Source organism: Brachionichthys hirsutus, chromosome 2, assembly GCF_040956055.1.
Source record: "Brachionichthys hirsutus isolate HB-005 chromosome 2, CSIRO-AGI_Bhir_v1, whole genome shotgun sequence".
In the NCBI taxonomy this organism is placed as follows: domain Eukaryota; kingdom Metazoa; phylum Chordata; class Actinopteri; order Lophiiformes; family Brachionichthyidae; genus Brachionichthys; species Brachionichthys hirsutus.
In genome coordinates, this window is record NC_090898.1 from 9,092,722 (window position 1) to 9,117,028 (window position 24,307).

General features: G+C 43.9%; 1 protein-coding gene across 1 annotated transcript; it reads right to left on the reverse strand.

The window, feature by feature from the left end:
• Positions 1-5,734: 5,734 nt before the first annotated feature.
• fignl2 (fidgetin like 2) lies at positions 5,735-18,513 on the reverse strand. Its single transcript, XM_068749178.1, has 2 exons — positions 18,457-18,513; positions 5,735-10,203 (listed from the first exon to the last, which is right to left on the reverse strand). Exons 1-2 carry the CDS (start codon positions 18,479-18,481, stop codon positions 8,159-8,161), a joined length of 2,070 nt encoding a protein of 689 aa, XP_068605279.1. The 5' UTR covers positions 18,482-18,513; the 3' UTR covers positions 5,735-8,158.
• Between the last annotated feature and the right edge of the window lie 5,794 nt (positions 18,514-24,307).

Below are 24,307 nucleotides of genomic sequence, written 5' to 3' on the forward strand. Positions count from 1 at the left end.
ATGGACAATTTGGAGTCTAATAAATATATTCATCATCATCATCATCGGAATAAAAATGCTTCATGTACACACCTAAATCGGATTAGTCTGGCCCAATCAAGCTCAATTCGATCAAGATTCTATCCTGATCGAGAGGGGTGGTTTATACCGATTGATGATCCGATCAGTTCGCGTGAAAACACTTATTCCAATGTTTCAGTACTGCGCATGTCTGTGACGTCACTATGCGCGCTTCTGCTATTCCCGAAAGCTATTTGAAGCAGAGCGATCGAAAGACAGAACTGGTCAATATCTGAGACAAACATGTTGCCGGATATATTACAGGAGGAAATTAACAACGCAAACGGGGAAACGCGCGAAATATCGCCGACGCGTCAAGCAGGAAAGCGCGGAGCGACGTTTTGTTTACAACGGAAGTCGCTGCGGCTTCTTCTTCTACTATTTCCGGTATATTTGGTATAAATTGCGCATGTCAAAATATGTTTTCCCGATCGAAAGTGTGATGCGTGAACACGCAAGTCCTAATCGGATCAATATTTTTAGGGTCCATGAACACAGTGCATCCGATCACAATTTTACTCCGAACTCTGATCGGATTAAAGAAATGTTGTCCGTGTGAACTATCAGGATGAATTCTACAGAGCAGCACATCGGTCTGCACGGAATCTGTATTTAGTCACTCGAGCAGAAGGACGCTGGTAATAACATGTCAGTGCGTTATAAACAGTCTCACTGAGGACCGATGCAACGTCTAGGAATAATGTCATCATCAAATGAAGAGCGAAGGACAGATGCAGCCGGATAAGCCTGGCCTGCGGGCTGTATGGCACCATACATTAAATACCCCGAGTCAAATACAGATACAAGGAAACATGTTTTCCAAGTGGGGCATCGCGCGAGGGAGGGGCAACACAAATCGATACATTATGACGATGTTGCTGCTCACGTCATCATGAAAAAATAAAACATCTAACTTTGTAAAGAATGACAGAACACTTCTAATCCCGGCCGGATTACGCTTTAGGATTGGCGCGCCTGCCGCAGCCTAACGATGACAGAGACGCAGGAACCACATGTATTATTATAAAGGGGATTAAAACTGTAAATACGACATGTGTGTATATATATTGTTTCTTAAGAGAGAGAATTTAGTTTGTTATGATGTGTGCCTTAAGCCGTGGGCCTTCTCACGATTTTATTATGCTCGCATAATGACAATAAAGTATCTTGAATCTTGAATCTCGAAACAATCAAACGAGACTCACCTCGGGGTCGATCGCGCTCTAGTATCTATTTATTGCCCCGTCGGTCTGAATATCCTCCAACGCGCCCGTCACTGTTCTTCACGCAGACGTCGCCTCTTCCTAAAAACCGCGCCGACACGTCCGTTTAACGTCGGCGACCATCTCACGGGATGAACACAAACTTCCCACGCCACGCGCAAAGTGGGTTCGCCTTACTTCCTCGTTGCGCGCGACATGGAGGCGCGCCCTTTACTTCCTGCTCTTCTAATGTTCAAGTTCAAACGGTCTGCGTGATCCGGGCCGGACGCGCGTCTTCATCAAAGCAGACGGTTCCAATCTGCCAGGCTGTGCGGATTACCAAAGGGAAGGGTCCCGCTGCGTTTAAGGTGCGCGTGTTTTACAGTCCCTTCTCCAGGAACTGTGCGTGGGCCCGGGCGGGGTCGCGTTGACTCATTTTACCAGCGACTGTCAGTTCCAGTCAGTGAGACATATGAAACCACGATCTGCTGACGGCTCGCCGGATGTCTTCCAAATATTACTATTTATTTTTTCAGTGTCTTAGAATAACTTTAATTTTCATTTGTGGCAAACAAACCTCCCACAGAGCCTAATGTTGAGTGGGAAACAAGCGTGGCTCTCTCTCTCTCTCTCTCTCTCTCTCTCTCTCTCTCTCTTCTCTCTCTCTCTCTCTCTCTCTCTCTCTCTCTCTCTCTCTCTCTCTCTCTCTCTCTCTCTCTCTCTCTCTCTCTCTCTCTCTCTCACTCAGACTGCCATGAAAGTCAACGAGGAAGAAAGAATGTCAGTTAATTCATGAATGCTTATAAACACAACACATATCCTAAAGTATTTCAATTATAAAATCAAAATTGGATTGGTATCCCTCTAAGGTGCGATCGTGCGTAAGTACGCACGGCTGATACGGTCTTCGCGCAGCTAAAATCTACGTTGCGCACCAGAAAAAAAAATCCAACCTAAATTGAAAATAACATAAACACGTAAAAATTAATTCTGTTCTATTTTCCACTGAGTCAGTGAGTGACCGGTGACTGGCTGATCCGGCTAATGATGAGATTCACATGTTTTTACGCATCGAATAGACGCCATTATGATCGGAGTTCCAGGACACACATCCTTTGCGTGTTCATTTTATCTGTTTTATTTGTTGATTTTTATCACTTGTTTTTATGTTATTTATTTTTATACTATTGTGCACTTTGAGATTTGCTTTCAAATGTAAAGTGAGTTTAAAATAAAATGTATTATTATGATGTTGCTCAAAGTTGTCCGAGGGACTGCTCGGGGCGTTTGTGTGTTTGCTCAGACGCATGAAAAATTAGAGATCATCATCATCATCATCAATTATTCGATTTGAAGCCGCCTGTCTATCTTCGTCTTTCTGGTGTGAGCAAATCTGTTATATTACATTGTCTTATATTATATCTGAGATATGCAGCCTCATCTTATCTGTCTAATGTGAAATAATTTCTAGCGCAATCAGGTTGTTTGTCCACATTTGCGGTTTGTTGTCTTGACCACACGAGGGCGGTATAGACCTGTAAAAACATGTCCGTCAACAGTATGTTCGACGATGTGTTACACATTTAGATACAGTACTATCATAATGAGATCACACATGATCTTCTGTAGATTGTATACATCTTTTTGAGAATGTCATGTAAAAACAATTTGCATTAATATCTAATCCTGCTTCTTGTGATACTTTATTCACTTGTCCTTAAACAACAATCTTTGCATTTTCTCTTAAACCTATTTCATGTTTATTTGTTCAGTGATTACATTTTAGTCACGTGAGAGCAGCCAGGTCAAGACATTTTGAGAGGACATTCCACTTGTCAAACCCAATTTCCTGGGCATTTTGACTGACCTGTCCAACATCAACACAATGCTGCTGCAAAGATTTCACCTCCTTATAAAGAGCATGAACAGTTTTCGCTTTGCCCATTTTCCTCAGTTGATCTAGATGTCAGATCATCATACCAACCTCACTTTAAGATGAGCACGTCATCTGACGATTGCAAAAAAATAAAATCTGTGTTCAGTCCTGAAATCTTGTTACTCTGTTTGAAACTGCCAAATACTGCCAACCTCAAAGCCTCATTTACCACAAAGATAAAAGTCTTTATGATAAAGGCTCTTTAGCATTCAGACCAATATCTGAGCAGACTCCTTCAGAATACAGCCAATAGCAACGAGGTATGCACAGCTCCTTCTCCATCAAGGGCACAGTTTTAAGAATGCAGTAGTATGTACCTTTCTGTTAATAAAAAAATATTACAATTTAGAACTTGGCAATAGATGGGTCTTTTTATTTATTTTTTTTAACTCTCCTTGGGTCTCAGCTTTAGTCCACAAAAAGTTCCTTTAGCTCAGCGTTCATATATGTGCTGTTTTATGTTTTACCATTTTCTCTGTAGGTCTGCCACTATTTCCTAGGTCCTCTTAGGTAAAGGACCTTTAATGCAACTTTGCAACATCTGGAACCAATCCAGCTGTGCCCCGTATCTCTGGCACCAGGGCTCTCAGAGGTTGTAGGCTGGGTTGGGTGGGGGATGTGAAGGGCTTGGGCTGGTTTCTGCTTTGGCCCTGGGGGTCCATGTGTCCCTGACTTCAAAATAGACTTGATTGCTAACAGCTGGCAGTCCTAACTCACCCAGTGCTCTCCTCTGATGTCAACCTTGTCAGCATCAAGGCCTGGACAATGGAAGTCCAGCAGCAGCAGCAGCAGCAGAGGTAGAGGAGGACCGAGTCCATATAAAATGAGATTCAAAGAGTGTCCTTCTTTATGAAGGTTGTTACCATAAATAACTTTCAAGTTTTTCTGGAGGAACACTGAATCAAGGCCACACTGAAATAAGGTGTGAAGGTACACCATAAAAATGTGATATTCAAGAGAATATGCTAGAAAAAAATATTAAAATAAACTGCTGAAATTGAGATTATTTGTACAGGTGGAGTGCAAACTAAACACACAAGAGATGAACAATGATTAAATGGAATAGTACTACTACCATGTGAATGCTTTAATTGCTATTATAATCACAGACTAATTATTCCACGACCGTAAATGTCCATAAGCGCTACTATATCAAAGTAATCATGTTGGTAATCAACACGAGTGACCTCTAATTATTGTGAAATCTATTCTCCGTCATCACTTAGAGCCGCAGCACAGTCTCAGTTTATGTATGAGTAAATAGGACAGCGGCTCATTAGAATCTTTTATTATCCAATTACAAAAGCTGTTCGCCTAATTACCTCCAATCAACAGCAAGAAGAAAATGATTGACTTCCCAGAGGACAGGAATCATTCAGGACAGAAAGGACAAACTCGGGTTTAGTCACTGGACGGAAAGTGAAACACGGAGAATCCAACCGTGGAACTCTCTAAAGTCAGCAGCTACTGTTTCAATGTCTTTGTTCACACTATAAAATACACAAATCATCTTACAGCAACCATTGCTGGTTTATTGAATAAATCCTAAAAGTATGTCATAACTGTGATGTGAAATATCACACACAATAATACACAAATTACTGTGTAAGATGAATACACCTCTCCTTACACACCAATGTCAAATTTCCAGATGGTCAATTCTGGCTTTGCAAGGTCGTTGTGTGCATTATGTGACTTGAGTTTGTAACAAGAGGAAATAGGAAATACTTTTTGAACAGCTGCGGATACAAGTATCCTTCATCAGATGATGAAGGGCAGCCACACTGTGCAAGGTTGCACTTATAACAAAGCTATGCATCACTATTAGACAATTAATGACGCTGTCATCAACGGCACCAGCGCCGCTGTTCTACTGGGATTCAGCCGCAGATGCTCAGAACATAGCGTTGACACCTCTATTCATAAACACAAGGTATTATATCCACATTTGGGCTTAAACTAAAGTTTAACTTGTTTGCACAGAGTACAGATTTTCTTTGCTTTTGAGTCTTTGCTATTTAGGGTCTTTCCTGACATCTTTCCGAGGGAAGGCCTCTGGGATGGGCTGCTGTTGATAGACAGTGACAGATATGAAGGACCTCCGTGCTCCGGTGCTCGGCCTGAAGCCTCAGGGGTCCGCCGGCACGGCCTTCTGTTGCTGCTCTGGACGTTGCAACACACACCAAAAACACACACTCAATGCGATCGATGAACTTATGTGCAAGTACACATGCAGTACACGTGTAGTATTTTGTGTATTCTCTGTAAGCCTCATCTGGGAAATCTTTATTTTTATTTTCTCCTATTGACTTTAGCTGCTAACTATTCTTGCAAGTGACTCAAGTCGATTTAAGATGATGTGATTAACAAATCTTAATCCTTGTAATATAGTCTGTATTTCTATATTAAATGAAGGGGCATTAGTTTAAGTAATTATTGGCAAGACTGCACATAAAGGCATAACGTTTACTGCATTGCCGTTACTGCTGTTCTTGGAGAGACACACAAAGGAATAACCACGGAGCAAATATCGACAAATTCTGTTTAATATTGTGTGATATTATTCTCTTAAAATACAGTCAGTCTTTTCTGAGGTAGACCATTACAGTTCAAGAACATTTGATCATTTTTAAAACAGACATCAAAAGAAGACATGAAATAAATACTTTCATGTACAATATGCCGCAAAAATGAGGTAGAAATGGTTACAGAAAATGTACAATAACGAAGAACAGAGTTACCATGAAAATAGATCAAAATGTAAAAAATAAAATCTTTGTTGGACAAACTGTTGGGAGCAGCGGGGACATCACATCAGATGAGCCATGAGTATTATTTCATTTCTGTGTTTACCTGTGAATAAAGGCTAGCATTCTTTTATTTTTATAAATCTGTTTTCAGTTTTGGATACAATAATCAGTATGCACAGTGGGGGGGGGGGTAACTGATTGATCTGGCTGTATGGCATGACTGAAGTCACCAGCTGGAGAGGGATGGCTGCACTGTGATATAGGGTTGCTGGACATCAATCAGACACTTCGACTCCAGAGGAATCGGTACAAGAGAAGGGGGGGGGGGGCACACCACATGGCCGCTTGGGCTTGTGGCCAGGGGGCAATCCAATCTAATGAGATTGCACTGGACAGAGAGAAAAATAATGATGAAGGGACGGATGGAGAGACAGGAGGGAAAGAAGTAAATATTACATCCTTCTGTTTATGCCTCCTCAGGACCGTGGCGACCGTTGCATACTTAAGACCTCTGTACTTGCAGTCCAGCGACCAGGTTCTTCCAGCTTGTTAAAGCCAAACTGCACAAGGTGGTGGTGGAAAAGGAAATATTTGTCCTGGATTGTCTCCATGCTGGGTTCGTTCACAGATTGCAGGGCATGAACTACAGTATATGAATCTTTAGACCATGGGATTTGCTGAAAGCTATGTGCGATTCCATGTTTGATGTGTGTTGTGCTCACAGGTTTGCTTTGAGGACGCACATGATGGCGTGCCTTTAAATATAACAATTTGCAGAAATGTGTGCGCAGAATATGCAAGCACTTAGTAATAAGGATGCTCACAAGCAGTTTGTCTAACAAAATAGGAATATTTTCTATATTCTACAAAGCATTTTTTGAAGACAATCGTCACTTCACCATAAACTACAAAAAAACAAAAGGTAAAAGAACAGCAAAGGAAACATATTTATATATTCATATATAATAATACATGGATTTATGGCATCAAATATCCTTTGAAATACCTGAAGTACATTCAATGTTACTCTTTGTAGCATATTCAAGTTTCTATCTCGAGGTAAAAGCCCAGCTGAAGTGGGTGTTACAAGAGCATCCTCCTTTATCTCGCTCCGCACCACTCTCTACTAAGACCCTAAGATTACATACATTCTTTCATTTCATATTTCTGAGGTAAATAAATTCTTCCTGAGCAGTTCAAATATGACTACGGTACATACTAAGAAAAGGAAAACAGCGAGTGAATTAGAGAACAGAGAACCTGGGCGTGCAGGTCGGGTACAGTTTGTGATGTAAGCACAATTCTCAGGAAAACTGCAGGAATGTGAGGTGAAGAACAGAAGTATGTGGAAGTTAAGGACAACAACCAAGAGATAATAAAACATGTTGTCCAAGAATAATACCATCTTAGCTGCGGGTATAATACTGTACTGTAAATGTTCCTACTACCAAACATATAGAGTGTAACTACCTGCTTAATTAGGCCCGAGCGCCTATCCTAGTTGATTTTCTTTTTTTTAGGAGGTGGGGAAATAATAAAGATTGTTTTGGTGAGAAGCTATCAAGAAAGATTCATGCATTGAGTCTTCATCTGAGAAATAGCACAAGACCGTTGATGGTGAATTTGGTTTGATGTGGTTTTGGTTAAAATCCATGGTTTTGCAGAAATGTTGCTCTCACCAAGCCCTTAATCGTGAATAATTAGTGATAATCCGATAATTAAATCAACATTAAGGTAACATGGAAATGGACTGGCAATAAATAAGATCCTGAGAGTAGCCGTCAAAGGGGGGGATTTTCCAAACCCTGATTATCCATAATCTTGGGCCATGTCACCTAGCAACAAATTATTGATTTTGTCCTGGACCAAGGCTCATCAGGATCTCTGGGAGTACCCAAATTGAACATAGCATGTTTTTTTCCCCACTGGCCAAAAGACTAATACACTACCCCAGTCAACAAGGCCTATTCATTTTTCTTCTCTTTGGGAAAAACAAAATATTGCAAATATTAATATAACAAAAACAAAAAACAGCCCATTATAGCATGGTGCCAGTCAATCAACTTTGTGGTGTTGTTGAGTTCCTCTGACTCCTTTGCCTGCATAATCTGTAATTACAAAACAACAACAACAAAACATTCCCAAGGCTTGCCACGCCAAGACAAAGACAGGGTGATAACACAGTCCGAGTGCAGCGACTGGCTGCTTCCTCAGTGGTTAAACATCTTGCTCCACTCTATAGAAGTGTCCAGTTCTTTTGTGGTGGTGTGTGGACGCACCTTCAAGAAGGCATTCTCAAAGTCTGTGAAGGTTGGGGGTTTAGAGGATGTTGGGAGGCCATGCATGGCCCCAGTGGGGGCGGATGCTGAGGATAGTGCCTGCTGGCTGAGCTGAAGTAGCTCACACACTGTGAAGCCCTCTGAGCGCTGCAGCACAGCGCTAAGCTCTCGCTCGCTCAGGTTGTACCCCTGAGGTGACAGCCCCTGCAGCATTACCTGCCGGCGCATACTCGCATCTGGCAGGCCAACATGATAACGCTTGGCAAAGCTCCGATGAACTGCGTCTTGCAGCAGATCTGGTCTGCCAGTGGCGCACACAAGAATCACCAAGCCTGAGGTCCCCACCTGGACTTTCTCAAGGGTGGTAAGCAGTGTCTGCCTCAACCCCTCTTCTTCCATGGTCTCCACCTGGCTGAGCAGCACCACTGAAGGTTGCCGTGCTCTTGCCACTTGCAAAAGAGACCCCAGAATGTGTTCTGCCTCGGTTTTCCCTTTAGAGGCAAGCATCGCTCCACTTAGCCGGTAGAAAGACGCCCCGAGTTGTGAAGCCAAGGACCGAGTTAACGTCATCTTACCCCCACCCCTGGGGCCAAATAGCAGAACGGTTCTTGGTGGCCGGATAACTGGACTAGGCCTCAACACGGGCCACAGAAGGTCTTCCTCCAGGGCAGTCTTGACATGGGTAAGCCCAGAAAGTTCGCCCCAGCCCAGTGCCGGAATGCAGTCCAATAACTCTCCATTGACAAAGTCCAACATCCGAGGATCAGGACTCTTCATAGTCTCGACAGTCGGAGCGCACAATTGAGTGTGCTTATGGGTCTGGACGTGGTGCTGCTGCTGTTGGATGAAGCTCTGCTCCACTACCACGTTCTCCCCAGTCAAGCCAGCTGGAGGGCTGTACTCCCCTGCTGCCCCATACTGAGGAGACACCAGGGCTTGCGAGGTGGGCTTACTGGACTTGAAGGTTTGAGACTCTGTGCTGCCTGAATTGCTGAAGCCACTCCCTCTGCATTTTGCTTTGTCATTCACACTGTAGGGTGAGTTCCCCCCAGCCTTCAAGGTGTCATAACTATATTTCCTGTAACGAGACCCATCGCCATTCTCATCCTCCTCTACACTCATCTCAAATGCTTTTCTTTTTAATGAACCTCCAGACTCAGATGTCCCGAGGTTGGTGCTCTGGTAACTATAGCTGCCTCCTACCACCGTGGGCCTTGAGGGAATAGGATTAGGCGCTGGCAGACCTGAGGTCAAGTAAGTTGCAGAGGGGTGGCTATAAGTGTTGGCAAGGCTGGTCTGGGGAGGGTATGTGCTATGGGGGTAGTTATAGACAGGTGTGTTCGGGCTATAGCTGGCCACCAATGTAGGGGTGGATTGAAGGGTGTGGAGGGCGGCAGGGGGAAGTGCTGCAGTGGGCTGAGGACAGTACCCTGAAGAAAGGTAGGTGCCGCTGTAGCTCGAGGGGTACTCACTGGAGCCACTGCACGAGCTGCTGCCACTGTAGCCAGAGTCCGAGAGGTTGCTGTTCACGACCGACACACTGCTAATCCCCGGTGGCCCAGCAGATGTGGCCTCAGTTTTGGAATCAGAGAGGCTCTCATGGACTCCAGGCGGCACAAGGGAATAGGAAGTGTCAGTGCTATGTGTCAGTGGCCAGGGTTCCAGCTCCGTCTTCGGTCCATTAAGTGCCCCAAAGGCTCCTGGTTCTGGAAAGGCTCCCACAGGAGGTGGCCGATCATATGGTGAGTCCAGCACACCGGCATACTTCTCAGCGTAGCGCTTCAACAGGTTGGAGGCTGTGAGAGCGCCAATGTCATCATTGGCCCAAGCATAGTTATAGGAGCCGCGACCGCGGCCCGAATAGAGATCTGACTTGTGGGCTGGAGAGGAGGTGGTGGAGGAGACGTCCAGGTGCTGCTCGGGCCACTGGCTGAGAGGCTGGGCATGCTCTGGGTTCCAGTGCATCTTTAACAAACCTAAAAAACAACAACAATGCAAAAACATCATGTTATTATTTTCCTCTATTCCCAGTTATTAAAACTATTTAAGATATTGGTGGCATGGGAGTTATAATAATATACAACTGTGTATCTTCATAGTCAACATACAGTATTAATGCATTTATTCCATTCAGCATCTTTAGCACTTGATAAGAAAATACTTTAACTTGTGCTTGTACATGTAATAATATTTTAATAATACTATTAATAACATTTTAAATTTCATACTTCATCAAAGAGCTGAGCCACTTGGTACAAAGACACTGACCTGCTTACAGTTCAACAACATTAAAGCAGCACTCTATTTAAGAATGTTCTGTTCTTTATGCTTGTTAATGCACTAACACCCATGTATTTTTCAAAGAGTACAAATGACTGTGCGAGTTGCAAGAAAGATAATAACAATATAACTAGACAGTGCAAAGTTTATACAATCCTCCATTAATGATTTCCTGACTGTCCTGTGCCCAGCGAAGGATAGTTTTAACTCTTCTCCCAAGTTATATCATCATGCACGTGAGCAGACATGAGAAAGTGAGAGGAGAGGGGAGATGAAGGGAGAAAGAGAAAGGTGCAAAAAGAAAGGGGAAAAGCAGATTGGTAGGTTTTATCAGCTGTTTTGCAGTGTCACAGTATATTTTGGAGTTGTGCTAAGATCCCACTAAACCTCCTTGGGTTGCTAACATCTATTGTTATCTCCTAGTGCATGTTGCTCTGAATGCCTCCTTTCTCCACCCTTCACCCCCCCCCCCCCCCCCCACACACACCCCAACTACCACCCACAGAACACCAGGGCTCCAAAGGCCCAGTGGCTGGCTGGAGGGAGAGAGAGAGAGAGATAGTCACACACACACACACACACACACACACACACACACACGGTATAGTTATATAATCATCATTTAATGAAGAGTTAGCTCTTGCTGAGGCGTTAGCTTTACATTCCACACATAGCTTGGTATTATTGAACCCTTAAGTAAGGACTCCTCCAGAAGCAGGGTGGTAAAAAGGAATATGGTAACAGCCATCACCACCTTTTCCTCGGTGGATATCTGACCATTTATTATTCATGGGGTCTGTGTGTGTGTGGGTGTGTGGAGCCACGCATCATCTTACTGCCATCTCAATATGTGCAGCTCATTTCTAAACTCTGGCCTCTTTCTTTACTCTCTTTGCAAATCTCCCTATGTGTGTTTTCAGATTACGCCTGTTATTTATTCATTCAGATGAGACCAGCAGACCAGATGTCATTGGATTATCATGTCCTTCATATTCAAATCCACTGCCTTAAATTCCCAATGGCCAAAACCAGTTGAACTTCTTCCTTAAACTTCAGACAACACATACACACACACAGTACAGAACAATTTGAAGGAAAACTCTCTCTATAGTCAGATGTATTTTTTGCAAACATCCTGAAGACATTGTCTTGTCCACACCCAGATGACCGCATATTTTTATGGTCCCGACTTGCAATTCTTTTTCCGGGCTGCAGAAAACACATTTATGTCCTGCAGGCCCTTCCCATCTGCAGCCCAGCCAGTTTGTGAGCAGCCCCAATAACGGGGCCTGTGTGTGACAGAGATGGATGAGAGCCCAGGGGAGCTCATAAAACCTGCAGCAGGAAGGCAGGGATGGAAGAGGGAGGGATGGAGGGAGTGAAAAAGTGGACAGCAGGCGCTTCGTCCTCACTAACCGGACTGGAGTGGACATTAGGAGTCTCAGTGAGGTGAGCTAACCATTGATAGAGTAGCACCAATGCAGAATTAACTTCTCTCACACTATCCCCTTGACCAACATAGTGACCAGATACTTGTGCCTAAAGAACCAATTCACAGTTACATCTGAGATTAATTATTTTCTGTATGCCATTTTTGAAAAGTGTATTAAACCACGTTGGCCTGTTTGTATGTTCACAATGAGTTAAATCAATTACAGACTGCCACTCAGGTCTGCAATGCAGTTTAGCTGTTTTCATGTAATTAGAGTTGCCTTCTGTTGGACTGTGGTTTTTCAGAGCACTAGTTCTCTACATAAAACTGAGCAAGCTTTAATCTACACTTCTGCTTAAATCAGACCATCACACAGATTCATTTACTGCAGGGGAGAAGAAAACTAAGATTAGAAGTAGGAAATTGGGACAATGTGGACCTACCGTGGGCGGCAGCATTTGCTGTCGTGCAATCCTAGATTGCAGTTATCCTATGAAACATCAAAATAAATCGTAAAAATATATGTAAATTTAATTCTTATTATTCATCAGTTTATTCAACATAAATTGGCTTGGAGGGCTAATTTAAGTACTATTCACAAATACGCGACGGCTGCTTTTTTTGGTTGACTAATGGTGGTGGCTTTGCTGTGCTCTATAGATGATAAGAACATGGTGTGTATGCACATGAAACTTCCTGCTGTGCGTGTGTGCTCTAGGCCCCAGGAGAGACAGATGTTCTCTGCTGAACGCTTTACTATTCGTGTGGCCATTGTGGCGGTCGGCCATCCAGCAGACGTGCGCAGCTTGGACAATCCAGTTGGCCCTGAGACAAAGCTTGAAGGACCCTATTGTCAGGGGCCTGTCTAATTATGGAAATCTTATTAATCTATTCTGCAGGAGTCCACTGACAGCTTTTGTGTCGGCCTGGGATTTATGGAGGGACCTGTGTGAGCTGCATCCTATTGTCGGAGTGCGTGATGAAGACAGTGGCACAGTTCTCTTCAGCAGCTTTATTTTGAGGAGGCCCTAAAATTAAAATTAGACCATGTGTGGCTCAGAGGGAGTGTGTTAGGTTCATTTGTAATTTCTCCTCTGAATTACTCAAATCTGCCTCTACAAAGTCACAGCATCTCATGTTGACCAGGCTGAACCAAAGCAAAGCTCCCCCCCGCGAGGTTGCCATTCCACTTGTCCCTTCCCAGCACTTCTGTCTTCCCTGCCCTGTGGAACAAAACAGACGTGGATGCAACAACCCTTCTGGGTCAGCATGCTAGTAAACTGTGCCGATTGTGAAGAGGCTGCTTGTAAACAAGAGCGCCATGGATCAATCCAATCAGGGTTCTGTTCAGGCCTGAGCTTCCACCCCCACCCCAGACCAGAAAAAACTACAGCTTCCCTCAATCATGCATCTCCACATAGAACCCCTACTATAGATCAAATGTCCTTGTGAATAGATCTATATAGCCTGTGCTTCTCTGCTCCAAACGTACTAAAACATTAATGACAAGCGCTGGCGGCTTAGCGGATCCACACCACAACTACAATGATCGCTAGTCCGCTACGCTACCCCAACGAGACAAAAGAAATCCCTGAATAAAGATGTTGACCAGCCCTCAAATGAGATGCTGTGGAGGAATTCTGCAGCAAAACAGATTTGGTTTTCTTCCTCTAGTGTTTCTTTTCACATTGCAAAAGGGCAGAGTCACATTATATGAAGAATGTCGCTTCAAGCTTTTGTGGGAGTCTGTCGGGAATTCACAAACACAATATCTCAGAGGCTTCAAAAAGGCAAACCTTGAAATGTATAGCAGTCGCAATGAAAAGCAGACGGCCATTCTCGACGGCATGAATTGAAACCCAATGTTCTGATGGCTGAGACAGTTCGACCAGTGTTGTTGAATGAAACTCTTGCATGCTGGGCACAAGCATGTGTGGCGGAAAAAAATGAAGTCTCTCTGTGGAAATCTTTCAAAACGCATTTGGATTTTAATTATAATAACCTTCGTCCAATGGTGCAGAATTGCAAAGTGTGCCAGCAGCGAGGCATCTTAGCACACTTCTCCATCAGACTGCGTTATCTTGATTTGTTGTTTACTACTGAAACCTCTGAAGTCCACTGTGATTTATATCAGTAATATCCGACAGGACACGCTCATGGTGCGTGCTACCCGCTGCACCATAAAAACACCAATTTCAGAGGCTACCCACATTTCAGAGGCGCAGGTAGAGACAGCGGAATATTGTCTCTGGATGTTCCTGCACTCCGATATGAAATACACATCTGATCACCTCTTGCACATTTTGTACTAATCAATGTTAGTCTACTACTAGACTACTCTGTATCAAATTACCATCATGCAATATTTCCCCCTACAGCATCAAAAATGAGTGAAATGACGCAGGAGTTGGCTGAGAGAAAATTAGTCGTCAGATATTTTGATAATTGATTAATAGTTTCAGTCACTTTTGTGTTAAAGACATTTGCTTCAGCCCACAGGAGCTGAATACCTTATTATTGTCGTGGTCGATCCTTGAGTCTGTTCCTAAGCTGCCTTAAGACAGGCATAATACGCACACCAGACAACAAGGATCATATTGACCAGATGTGCATAATTATTAATTATTATTAATACAAATCTATGTGTGCCTTAGTTATAGATCTGCCATCAATCACAAGAAACGCAATCTCCCACTCCCACTCTGCCGCTCGCTTCTTCTGGCTCATCTGCTAGATCTTTCACACCTACAGCCCAAAACACATGTCAAAGTGACAGCTTGAGTCACACTATTTTTTGTTTCGTCCCGCATGGGGGGCTTCAGGACAGCTGTCAGGATGGTTCTCATCAGTAATATTGTTAGAGAAGGAAAGTAAGTCAGCAGTGAGTGTCTTGGAGATATTCAGAAAGCAGTACGGTAATAATATCACACAAAGCCTTTATCTTTGATAGAATTTGGTTAGGATACACACAACTAGTGTTGAAAACAGAATGCAGTGAATTCCATAGTTATTAGGATCGAAGGAATATTCTGTCTCATTTAAAGTTGCTGTTTTACAGCGTGGATTATCCAATAGGCTGCTGCCAAAACGTCTTGATGAGATCACTTTAATATTGATTAGCTGACAAATATGTTTAGGATTGCTAATAACAGTGCAGCCTAAAAAAAAACCTAATTCCCTTCTGAGAGCGTGTTCATTTTATAGCCCTTCCCTCAGCACTGTCCAAAACTAAAAAGCCCCCGGAATAATTGCTGGATGCATCACTCCATGCTCGTAATTTTAAAAACAACCCCCACCCACCCACCCACCCCCCATGGATGCTAACACGTATACACAAATAGTAGAGTCCTATCTACCCGACCCCTCCCCTTCAAGAAAACCAGGGTCCCTATTTTCTGTGACTGCAGGCTGGCTTTAGGTCATTGTGTCCACTAATATATCAAAGAGCAGCTGTCCAAAGGCTCTGCGATGACCAATCGGCCCCTCCATCTGTCTCATTCGCCCAATCTTTTCTCTATCTGCCCCTCTTCAGCTCCAGCTTGTCCCTGCAATCTACTTCTTTCCCTGTTTTTTTTTTCCTGTTTCCCCACCTCCCATATGCCCCTAGTCCCAGTGAGCATAGCCCCTCTGTGTTTGCAGGCTCACATTCAAAACATGAACAGCACTGGGAGTTGGAATCTCATCCGTGATCCAACTCCCAGTGCTGATCCGTGATCATCTGTGCAAATTAGAGGAAGCCCAATATGTTCATCAGACACACTTTCTTCTCTAGCAGTGCTGTTTATGCTAACTGCACTACAAACACGTAATAGCATAATGATAAATAGCACATTATATCTCAAGTGTAGTCCCTCAAAAATTAGCTGTGCTATTTTGAACGATGCGTCTCATTGTGGAGCTCTGAATTCTGCTGCCTCAGGAATCCAGTGAAGTGTTGTCCTCCAAATGAGCCTCACCACATTGCTTCTTAATTTGGCCCTTAACAATAACACAGGTCCCCGTAATGAGCTGATGAATCCTCAGGGAGGGAGCACCGGGCCACTGGACTCACAGGACCCCTGGGTCCCTAAACTTCTTTTCTTGTGTGCAAGTGCACATGCACACACACACACTAGGGGCTAATTAGAGCTCATTCACACCCAGCACTAATGATCCCAGCTCTTGCTCACACACACACTTTATTAGACTGTGTGTTTACCAAAGGGACTCGCAGGCCTCTCCACTGCAACACTCACACCACTCTGTCTACAATGGGGACGGACATCAATGCAGCCCTCGAACCCGCTCCTTCAGTGGTCAGGATGAGAGCTTGCTACTTATTTCTCTTTGCAAACTTCTCCGCGACTTAGTTGAGCCATTCACAAAGACACTTGCACAAAACATTTAAAACAGAGCAGGAGAGAGAAAGCAGCGAGGTCAGTCAGCGGAGAGCTATAAAAACAGCAAGATCTGGAGTCCTGTGTGTAGTTGTTTTGTGTGCGTGTGTGTTGTGTGTATGTTTTTGTGTGCCGTTTTAAAAGAAAAGGTATCGCTACGCCAGCGGGGGGCCCCAGCAACAAGAGTTAAGGCACTCCTGGGTTGGCGGCCTGGGACTGATTTAAGAGTGTGTTTGAAGTGCAGATTACGGATTCTTTGCACCAAATCCCTCCAGGAGTATCCATGGCCCCTGGAATCTCTCTCAGGTTTCTTCTCAGGTCCAGCCGTGGCTTCTAGCCTCAGCTTGTGGTCCTATGGACAGGTCAGAGACGAGGACCAAGGCTGGACCCAACACGGACAAACACTGTATGAAAGCAGGGTCTAAATTACGGTTGGTGAGAACAGTCCTAAAAACGAAAGACTTGAAGAGTGTTGGGATCGAGGCGTGTCGGTCGTATCTGTGAGTGCGTTCAATATCTAAAAGCAGGGGCAGAAATACCTACAGCAGGAGTCAGAACTAGCAGTGGAGAGTGGGAATGCCCCAAATACACGACAAAGGAGATTCCAACATGAAGGTGAGAGTCTTCGCATGTCCTGCACATATGCAGTCCCACGCTGTTGTACTTTTACTCAGCGAAATCATGGCTACAGCCTTTAACTCAAAGATGGTCAGCGTCGGTGTCGCCTTGGAGCCCAGGGGTGTGTTGGTATCACCGATCTGAGAGTAAACAACGTGACTGCCTAACACTGCGGTGTGCGCTCATAACTCGCCTCTGTCTCTGCATACAGGCACATTAGCAGGCTGTTCTGAAGTGATACGGACCCTGGAAGAGCTCCGTAGAACAGAGATGCTCTGTACACGAAGACCATCAAGTTACTGGGAAGAGCTGATGAAAACCAGCATTGTGCATCCTGATCACATCACACACAAAGGCTAGTATGCAGCGTGCTGGATGGTTCCCATGAGCAACCAGCAGTGTGCTGGCTCTGAAGGCATGCTAACTATTCAACCAGCAGTTTGCGACATTCTCGGACGTGCTGTTCATTGTAGGAGGAACACTCGATCGGGCGGAGCATAAGCACGCGTGTCAGCTCTTGCAAATGAATTGCCCAACATTGATGTTTGAGCAATTCAGTCTAATTCTATTTATACCAATTACCGGTAAACATTTCTGAATGGAACATTTTCTGGGATAACTGCTGTTAAATCAGCCAAAATCACTTTGCAATGAAATTTCATAACAACACGGGTACTTATTAGCTGGCAATGATATTTAAATGCAATGAATCTAGTTCAAGAGTGACACTTACCAACGACACCCTCACGCCTCATACAGACAATGCAGCAATTTTATTGCGATCTTAAGAAAACAAAGTTTGTAACCATTAATTATGATGTGATACCTTTTAAATTGACAGTCCTATTTTAATTCTTCCTCTTTTCTTGTAACTGTCATGTTGATAATGCTCCTTTGAGGAAAGTGAAAGAGCCAGGAGAAAGGGGCCCTTGAGGCCGAGGCTACGGAGGCAGCCCCCATGCTGGCCGGCAAACAATGCTGTTTGGGAGAGTCGCAGCACTGGACCCAAATGAAAGCTGGTGGGAGGGGTGCAAGGGGGTAAGCCAAAACTGGACATGTCAGTTATTAGGTCAGCAGTTAAGGGAGAAAAGAAAGAGGAGGGGGTAAAAAGGGAGGGAGAGAGGGGGTCGGGAGGCAGTGTGTGTGGTGCAAAGTCCTTGAGCTGTATCGGTAAAATGAACCAAAGGGGTGTTTCTCCTGCCATCCATCCTCTAACCTCCCCCCTGTCCCTCTTCCTTCCCCCAACTGTGTCTCCCTACCAAGTGATGAAACATTCAGACAGGGCCAGTGACCAGGGTTTAACATTTCCACAGCACACGTCAAGGAAAAGGTCGGGTTTCTCCATTGAGGCTTGCACATTTGTCCGTGCATTTTTCTGTCTGTTTACAATCTACGGGACACAGCGTCCACCCCTTCTTGTTTTTGGAGTGAGGGCGCTTTGATTGAAGAAAAACTCCACCTGAGTCTAGTGGTCCACTGTGAGACAGAGAAAAGAAGAGAGGTGTGGAAAGTCTTGTACTCACTATAGGGGACAATGGGACTCAGCATTCTGTGGAGCTGGTCTCAGTACGGGGGAATGCTGTTCTGTGAACGCCGGCTACGGTCAGCATCCATCCGGCCGTAGTCCATCACCAGAATGAGCTCCCAGAGAACAGCCCTAATGGAGAGAGTGACAGAGAGGTGAGACAGTTACAGGCTGTCTGTCTGCATGAACACTCACACGTCAACAACCCGTTCACGCAAGCTCACACAGCAACACGACGCAAAACACGCGCACAAACACTTAAACCAGAATTAGCCCACAGTATGATAGAATTACTGACCAACCTGAGAAGGCTATCAGTGTAACACAGACACACACACACACACACACACACACAGTCTTCAAAACTGACACCACACAAGGGTATTCATTAGAGGGAGTCACTAAGCTGATTGTGGAGCAGTGTTCAGCCTCTAAAGAGGGCTTTCTAAATCTGCCTCACAAAAAAAACTCAAGATGCATACCATTGCTTCGTGCAGCAATAAAGACGGCATTCTTCAGAGCTGCATAAGCAAAAGGCAGAAGGAGAACTGTTTCCTGCACAGGCTCACTTTTCAAGTTCTACAATAATTACACATAGGCTACTCAAAATCTGAATCACACATTCAAAAAAACACAATTGTGTTACATTATCTGCATGTGTCTCTTTCAAAAGAAGGGTAGAAAGAAAGGTGAAAATATAGTCTGCATAGTCTCACTGTAAATAGGTCATATTTTTCATGAACAGATTGAAGAGTTTTTCTTTTAATCCTCCAGTTTCTATTTATTCTGTAGCGTTGCAGCTCTCTGAGAAAACCCGTCACATTAAAACAACTGTGCAGTTTCTATCTAAATTAGAGTTGCTTCAAAAAAATATCGCTAAAATTGCGATAAAATAATTTTCGTAAACAAATGATTCTTTTCTTTAAATATATAGTAATCTATGGGAAAATGTAAACCTGCTATTTGTAATGAAAACATAAATGTAAACTAAATAAAAAACAAAACAAAACATATAATAAAAAGCACAACTGAATAAGAATGCTGCAACATAAGGACCACACGACTATCTCTGGACACCAACAGGCTTCTCATGCAGAACGGTGTCAGACTCCGGCCCCTCTGACAATCAACTTTCCAGCACTCAGTCCTGAAAGGCTCTATTCTACAGCAGCGTCCACCTCAGACTCACTCGGCTCTGTCCTCCCAGAGAAGCTGAGAGGACAAGGCAGTCAGGTAAAGGAAATGTCTCCTGGTCACTGGCTGGAGACGAGAGCTGTCCCAACACTCATCTCTGGTCCTCCTCCAACTTAAGACGGACTCCAGCCGGCAGAGCAGAGGGCTCTGACAGCAGAGCAGCAGAGCAGCAGGGATGCAGAGGAGAGCGGCGGCCTTACCTGCTCATACCTGCATGTCCTCCATCAGGTCTGAGAGCACTGGGATAATCCCTGGAGCAGACCAGACTCGTGAGTGTGTGTGTGTGTGTGTGTGTGTGTGCACTGCTATGCTTTTTCCCCACATATGGGACACAGCTCTGCTCTGCTCTCTATCTCTCCCTCTCTCCCTCTCTCCCTCTGTCTCTCTCTCTCTCTCTCTCCAGTGACAACAGAGTAAGCCGGGCTCCCCTCCCCCATGAGTCTCCCATCCCCCTCTCCCTCCACTCCTGTCTTTATGCTTAAAGTATTTAAGTAGGAAGAGAGAGAGACTAATAAGGGGAGGGCAGTAGAGAGACTGGGGGACTGACCAATCCTGTTCTGAAGGACAGCGAGGGCGTTCCTTCTGAGGACAGAGGAGAGTTGTGTTTTGTTTGTTTATTTGTTTTTGGGTTGGTGGAAAATGTCATATTATAGTTTGATATTTATTTGGAGGATTATTAGAGCTGAAGAAGCGGTGATCAGGTTATAGTGAAGACTACACTGACGCATAACTTCTGATGAGCTGACCAATTAGAGCAAGTTATAATCAAATTACCATGAATATTTAATATTTACTCATTACTTATAAGTCTTTTAAATAAATTACTTAACCAAATCAATTAGTCAACAGCTGAAAAGAAATCAGCTCAGCTATGTCAAAGATTCCTAAAATCCTTTTCCAAAACGCCCTCGAGTCACATAATCTGCAACGCATTAGAAACAGAAAAGACACACGCAAGTCCTAGGCCTCCTACCACAACAGGCTGTCATTGTGGACTTTTACCATACATATTACAATTATCCAAAATCTATAACTCTGAAACAAAGGAGACGCTGCATATAAATACAAATGATTGACATGGTACCGAACTGCTGTCTTAATGGTGTTGATTAATTGTATGTTTGAAATTTAAGGAACAAAGTAGAGATTTCACAAAATAAATATATCCGGGGCGGCAGTGGATTTTTTGAGCTGTTGGCGAGTTAAGCAGTGAATTCTTAGACAGATTAAGTGGGTTGTAACTGTTTTTGTGAAGTGCATTAAGAACGGCTGTCAGGAGGCCTCATTTCACAAAAAAATCTTTGGGGGTATTTTCAATGGAGTGTAACAAAACTGAGGTGGGGTGAGAGACGATAAGTAGTTTTAAACAAGTAACACCATTACTGTAGCTAATGGCTAGAACTCTAAACATTCTGACAAGAAGGGATTGATTTCAGCACTACACATACACATGCGCACGCCCACACACACACACACACACACACAGGAGAGATAAATATATACAATATTTATGTCACTCAGAAATGCTCCTCAGCTCCAGACATCCCATGGTCAGGTGATGCTCCAGCTTCATTTACTTGCTCTTCGCCCACAGCTGTTAGGCTGTTTTCAGCGCCACACTGAGGGCCCAGTCATCGTCTCCTCTTACATGGAGCCGATACTTAGCGATGCACAAGTTGCAGGGCACCGCCCGCCCACCCACCGCCAACATTCAAATGCAAGCGAGCACACAGAATGAGCAAGCCAGCCAGAAATAGCGAGGGACATTTTGATCACATGTTTGGAGTGTTATGGAATGCTTCTGATTAAAAATATTAACCATCCTGTGCTGTGGCTACGCAAGTTACGGGTGTTTGCTTGTGATAAAACATCCTCACTGGTATAACTAAAGGATCATTTTGATTTTAGTTTGAATGTGGAAATGTTTTTTAAAGGAAATTAGACTGAAAATGCCCTTTTTTAAAAATCCATTAATTTACTGATCAGCATCCTGGTTTTACTTTGATCTATCGCGACATGTAGTTCTTTTAAAATGTTAATTCATTTATATATTTCAACATATGTGATCAGCCAAATGTGTTTGCTGTGCTGTCAGACTTGATGCCAGTCTGATCGATTTCACTGATTGCTGTTATGTGATGACCCAAACAGACGAGTGGTCAGTGACATAACTCAAATTGGAATGGAGAATAGTAAACCAATCGCAGGAAGTTGCAACTCATTAGAGTGTTTACAAGGCCGAACATACCCACTGAGTCCCAGTTCAGAAACACAATTAGAGCTTTAATGTTTTCTCTAATATTGGATCCTCAATAGATTTGCTAATGGGATCTCTGTGGGGGGGGGGGGGGGGGGGGGGGGGGGGGTTAGGTGAGGGTATGGTTGAGTTGGAATGTTGAAAGCAGACAACTCTGGCACTCTCTCTACCACTCCATTGCCTTTATTTGTGCTGAGGCAGCAGTGTGCGGACACAGGAAGCCTGCTTCAGGGCTTCAGGACACAAGAGGAGCATGAAAAATGAGAAAATAAGACTGAAAAAGGATCTGAATGAGACAGAGGACAGAGGCAGAGCAGGTATGTCTGCACAGACTAGTCCCTGTGCTGCATGAGTGGGTTTGACAGGTGTTAAAAAAAAAGATACCTCCTTCTTCTCTGACTTGTATAGAGATAATTCTGCACACTTGTCACCGCTAAGGCTTACAAGACATTCAGTCATGTGGACACCGGAAGACATGGGTTACACAGCCAGGGCTTGAAGGTGCCTGGTTGTTTGAGGGTAATGGAGAGATATGAGAGGCGAACAAAAGAGCCATGGCAGGCAGGTCATCACGCTGGTGTTTGACTCAACGCCTCTGTTCGGCAGGTCGTTCGCTCAGCGATGAACTGTGTCAGCAGGCCAGCTTGTTTGATTGAGCCAAACTGAATAAGCAGGCGGGTAGTTAATGAGGGCAAATGAAAGCCTGCAATGCAGTACAGCTCCACAGGGTGATTGGCTAAGCAAAATAAACCTCATAACTATGTTGAAGTTCATCCATGAAAGAAGTAGAGCAGACCTCCAAAACTTAATCACACCTGACAACAGGAAAGGTCATTTTCTCTGAGAACAAAATGCTCGCCACACATATTTCAATTTAAAAAGAAATTAATTTCCATTATTAACAGCTCTCGTCTTCATAATATTTGATGTAATAAAACTTTTCTCCTCCTCTCTGAACCCCTGTGAACATGTGTTGCAAATAGAAGCGTATATTTACGTTTATTTACAGGAGTGATTGCTGCACTGCTGCTGTGATTTTAATTACAACATCACACCATGCTTCATCTCAACTTATTTTGTCATTATAATTTTGTTTATTATTACAACTGTGAAGCTAATAAACAAAACAAAAAACAGAACATTTGCCAGAACAGGCACATTTTGAATGGCCATTATACTCCATTACTGAACGGTTACTTAGATACCGTAATCTCTCAGTCCGGAGGCTTTGACATATAGAGGCAATGACACGTAGGAGTCTCCAGGTTCGACCTCAGGAAACCACTTGTTTACAAAACACACAAGTCATTTTCTGTTTTGCTGCTCCTGTGGCAGCATCTCAAATTTCTAAGAAGCACAATGCAGCATTGATATGTCCATAAATAAGGCACAAAGTGTGTGTGTGTGTGTGTGTGTGTGTGTGTGTGTGTGTGTGATTATCATTTCCATGCTCGTTTTGGGTGATATCAATTCATTAGAGCAGAAGTGCAAGTGCTGGGGCTTTGGCTAAGATTAGGGGAGTACAAGAAACTCTAACCAAGGCGCAGTTGCCCTGGGGAGGGAGGGAGCGAGAGAGGGAGAGAGAGAGTGTGTGCGTGCATGTGTGCGTAGGAAAGAGCTGACTGGGGAGGGGGTCAGCAGGATTATTAGTGGGAGGTTCAGCTGTTTATTATTCCAATTCTGTCTCTAACAGCTGAAAATTGGAGAATTAGGCAGCCGCCCCGAGCAACCTGGGGATCAATGCAGAGGGGTTAAACCCTGTGGCATGGCTCCACACACTGAAAGTGCTCACAGATACTGACGCAGCACACACACACACACACACACGCACACACACACACACGCACCGCAGAGGTCATTCTCAAAACTGAACAGACACATCAGATTTACCGCCATGAAGTGATAAGACACTCACAGAATTCACAGGCCGATGACGAGCTTCACGCTTCGGATGGACGCATGAATGCAAGGCAGTGTTAGCTTGCTCTTAAAAGCTTTTTTCAGAGTTTCTTTTGTCAAAATGTTCATGAGTTTCCTTTTTAAATAAGATCATTTCATAATGTGAAAGATTTGTATTTGATATTGTTTAGTATGTGTCTACAGCATTTCTCAACCTTTTTTCAGTCTTTGCAATCTTTGCAAAAATGATGAGTCACCCCAGCAGAATAAAAAAAATAATATATACTCTGCATTTTTCTGATGGTAACCCCCCCCCCCCCCAAGAAGTAATAATACACTCAATCTTCCGAATACCATTTCCTTAACCAGAACACACTCTCTCCCCCCTCCTCTATCCTATAGCTTACCAACACCGCCCTGCCACAATGTGACTTCCAGTCAGTGGGAAACTGATTTGTCTCCCATTCCTGTTGAAATGATAGGAAAGAGAAAGCCGGGC

Excerpts from the sequence above, each read along its gene's own strand:
- fignl2 (XM_068749178.1), bottom strand. The coding sequence starts at position 18,481 with ATGCTGAGTCCCATTGTCCCCTATA. Across the intron at positions 10,204-18,456 it reads GAGTCCCATTGTCCCCTATA|GTTTGTTAAAGATGCACTGG; the intron begins GTGAGTACAAGA and ends GTTGTTTTTTAG.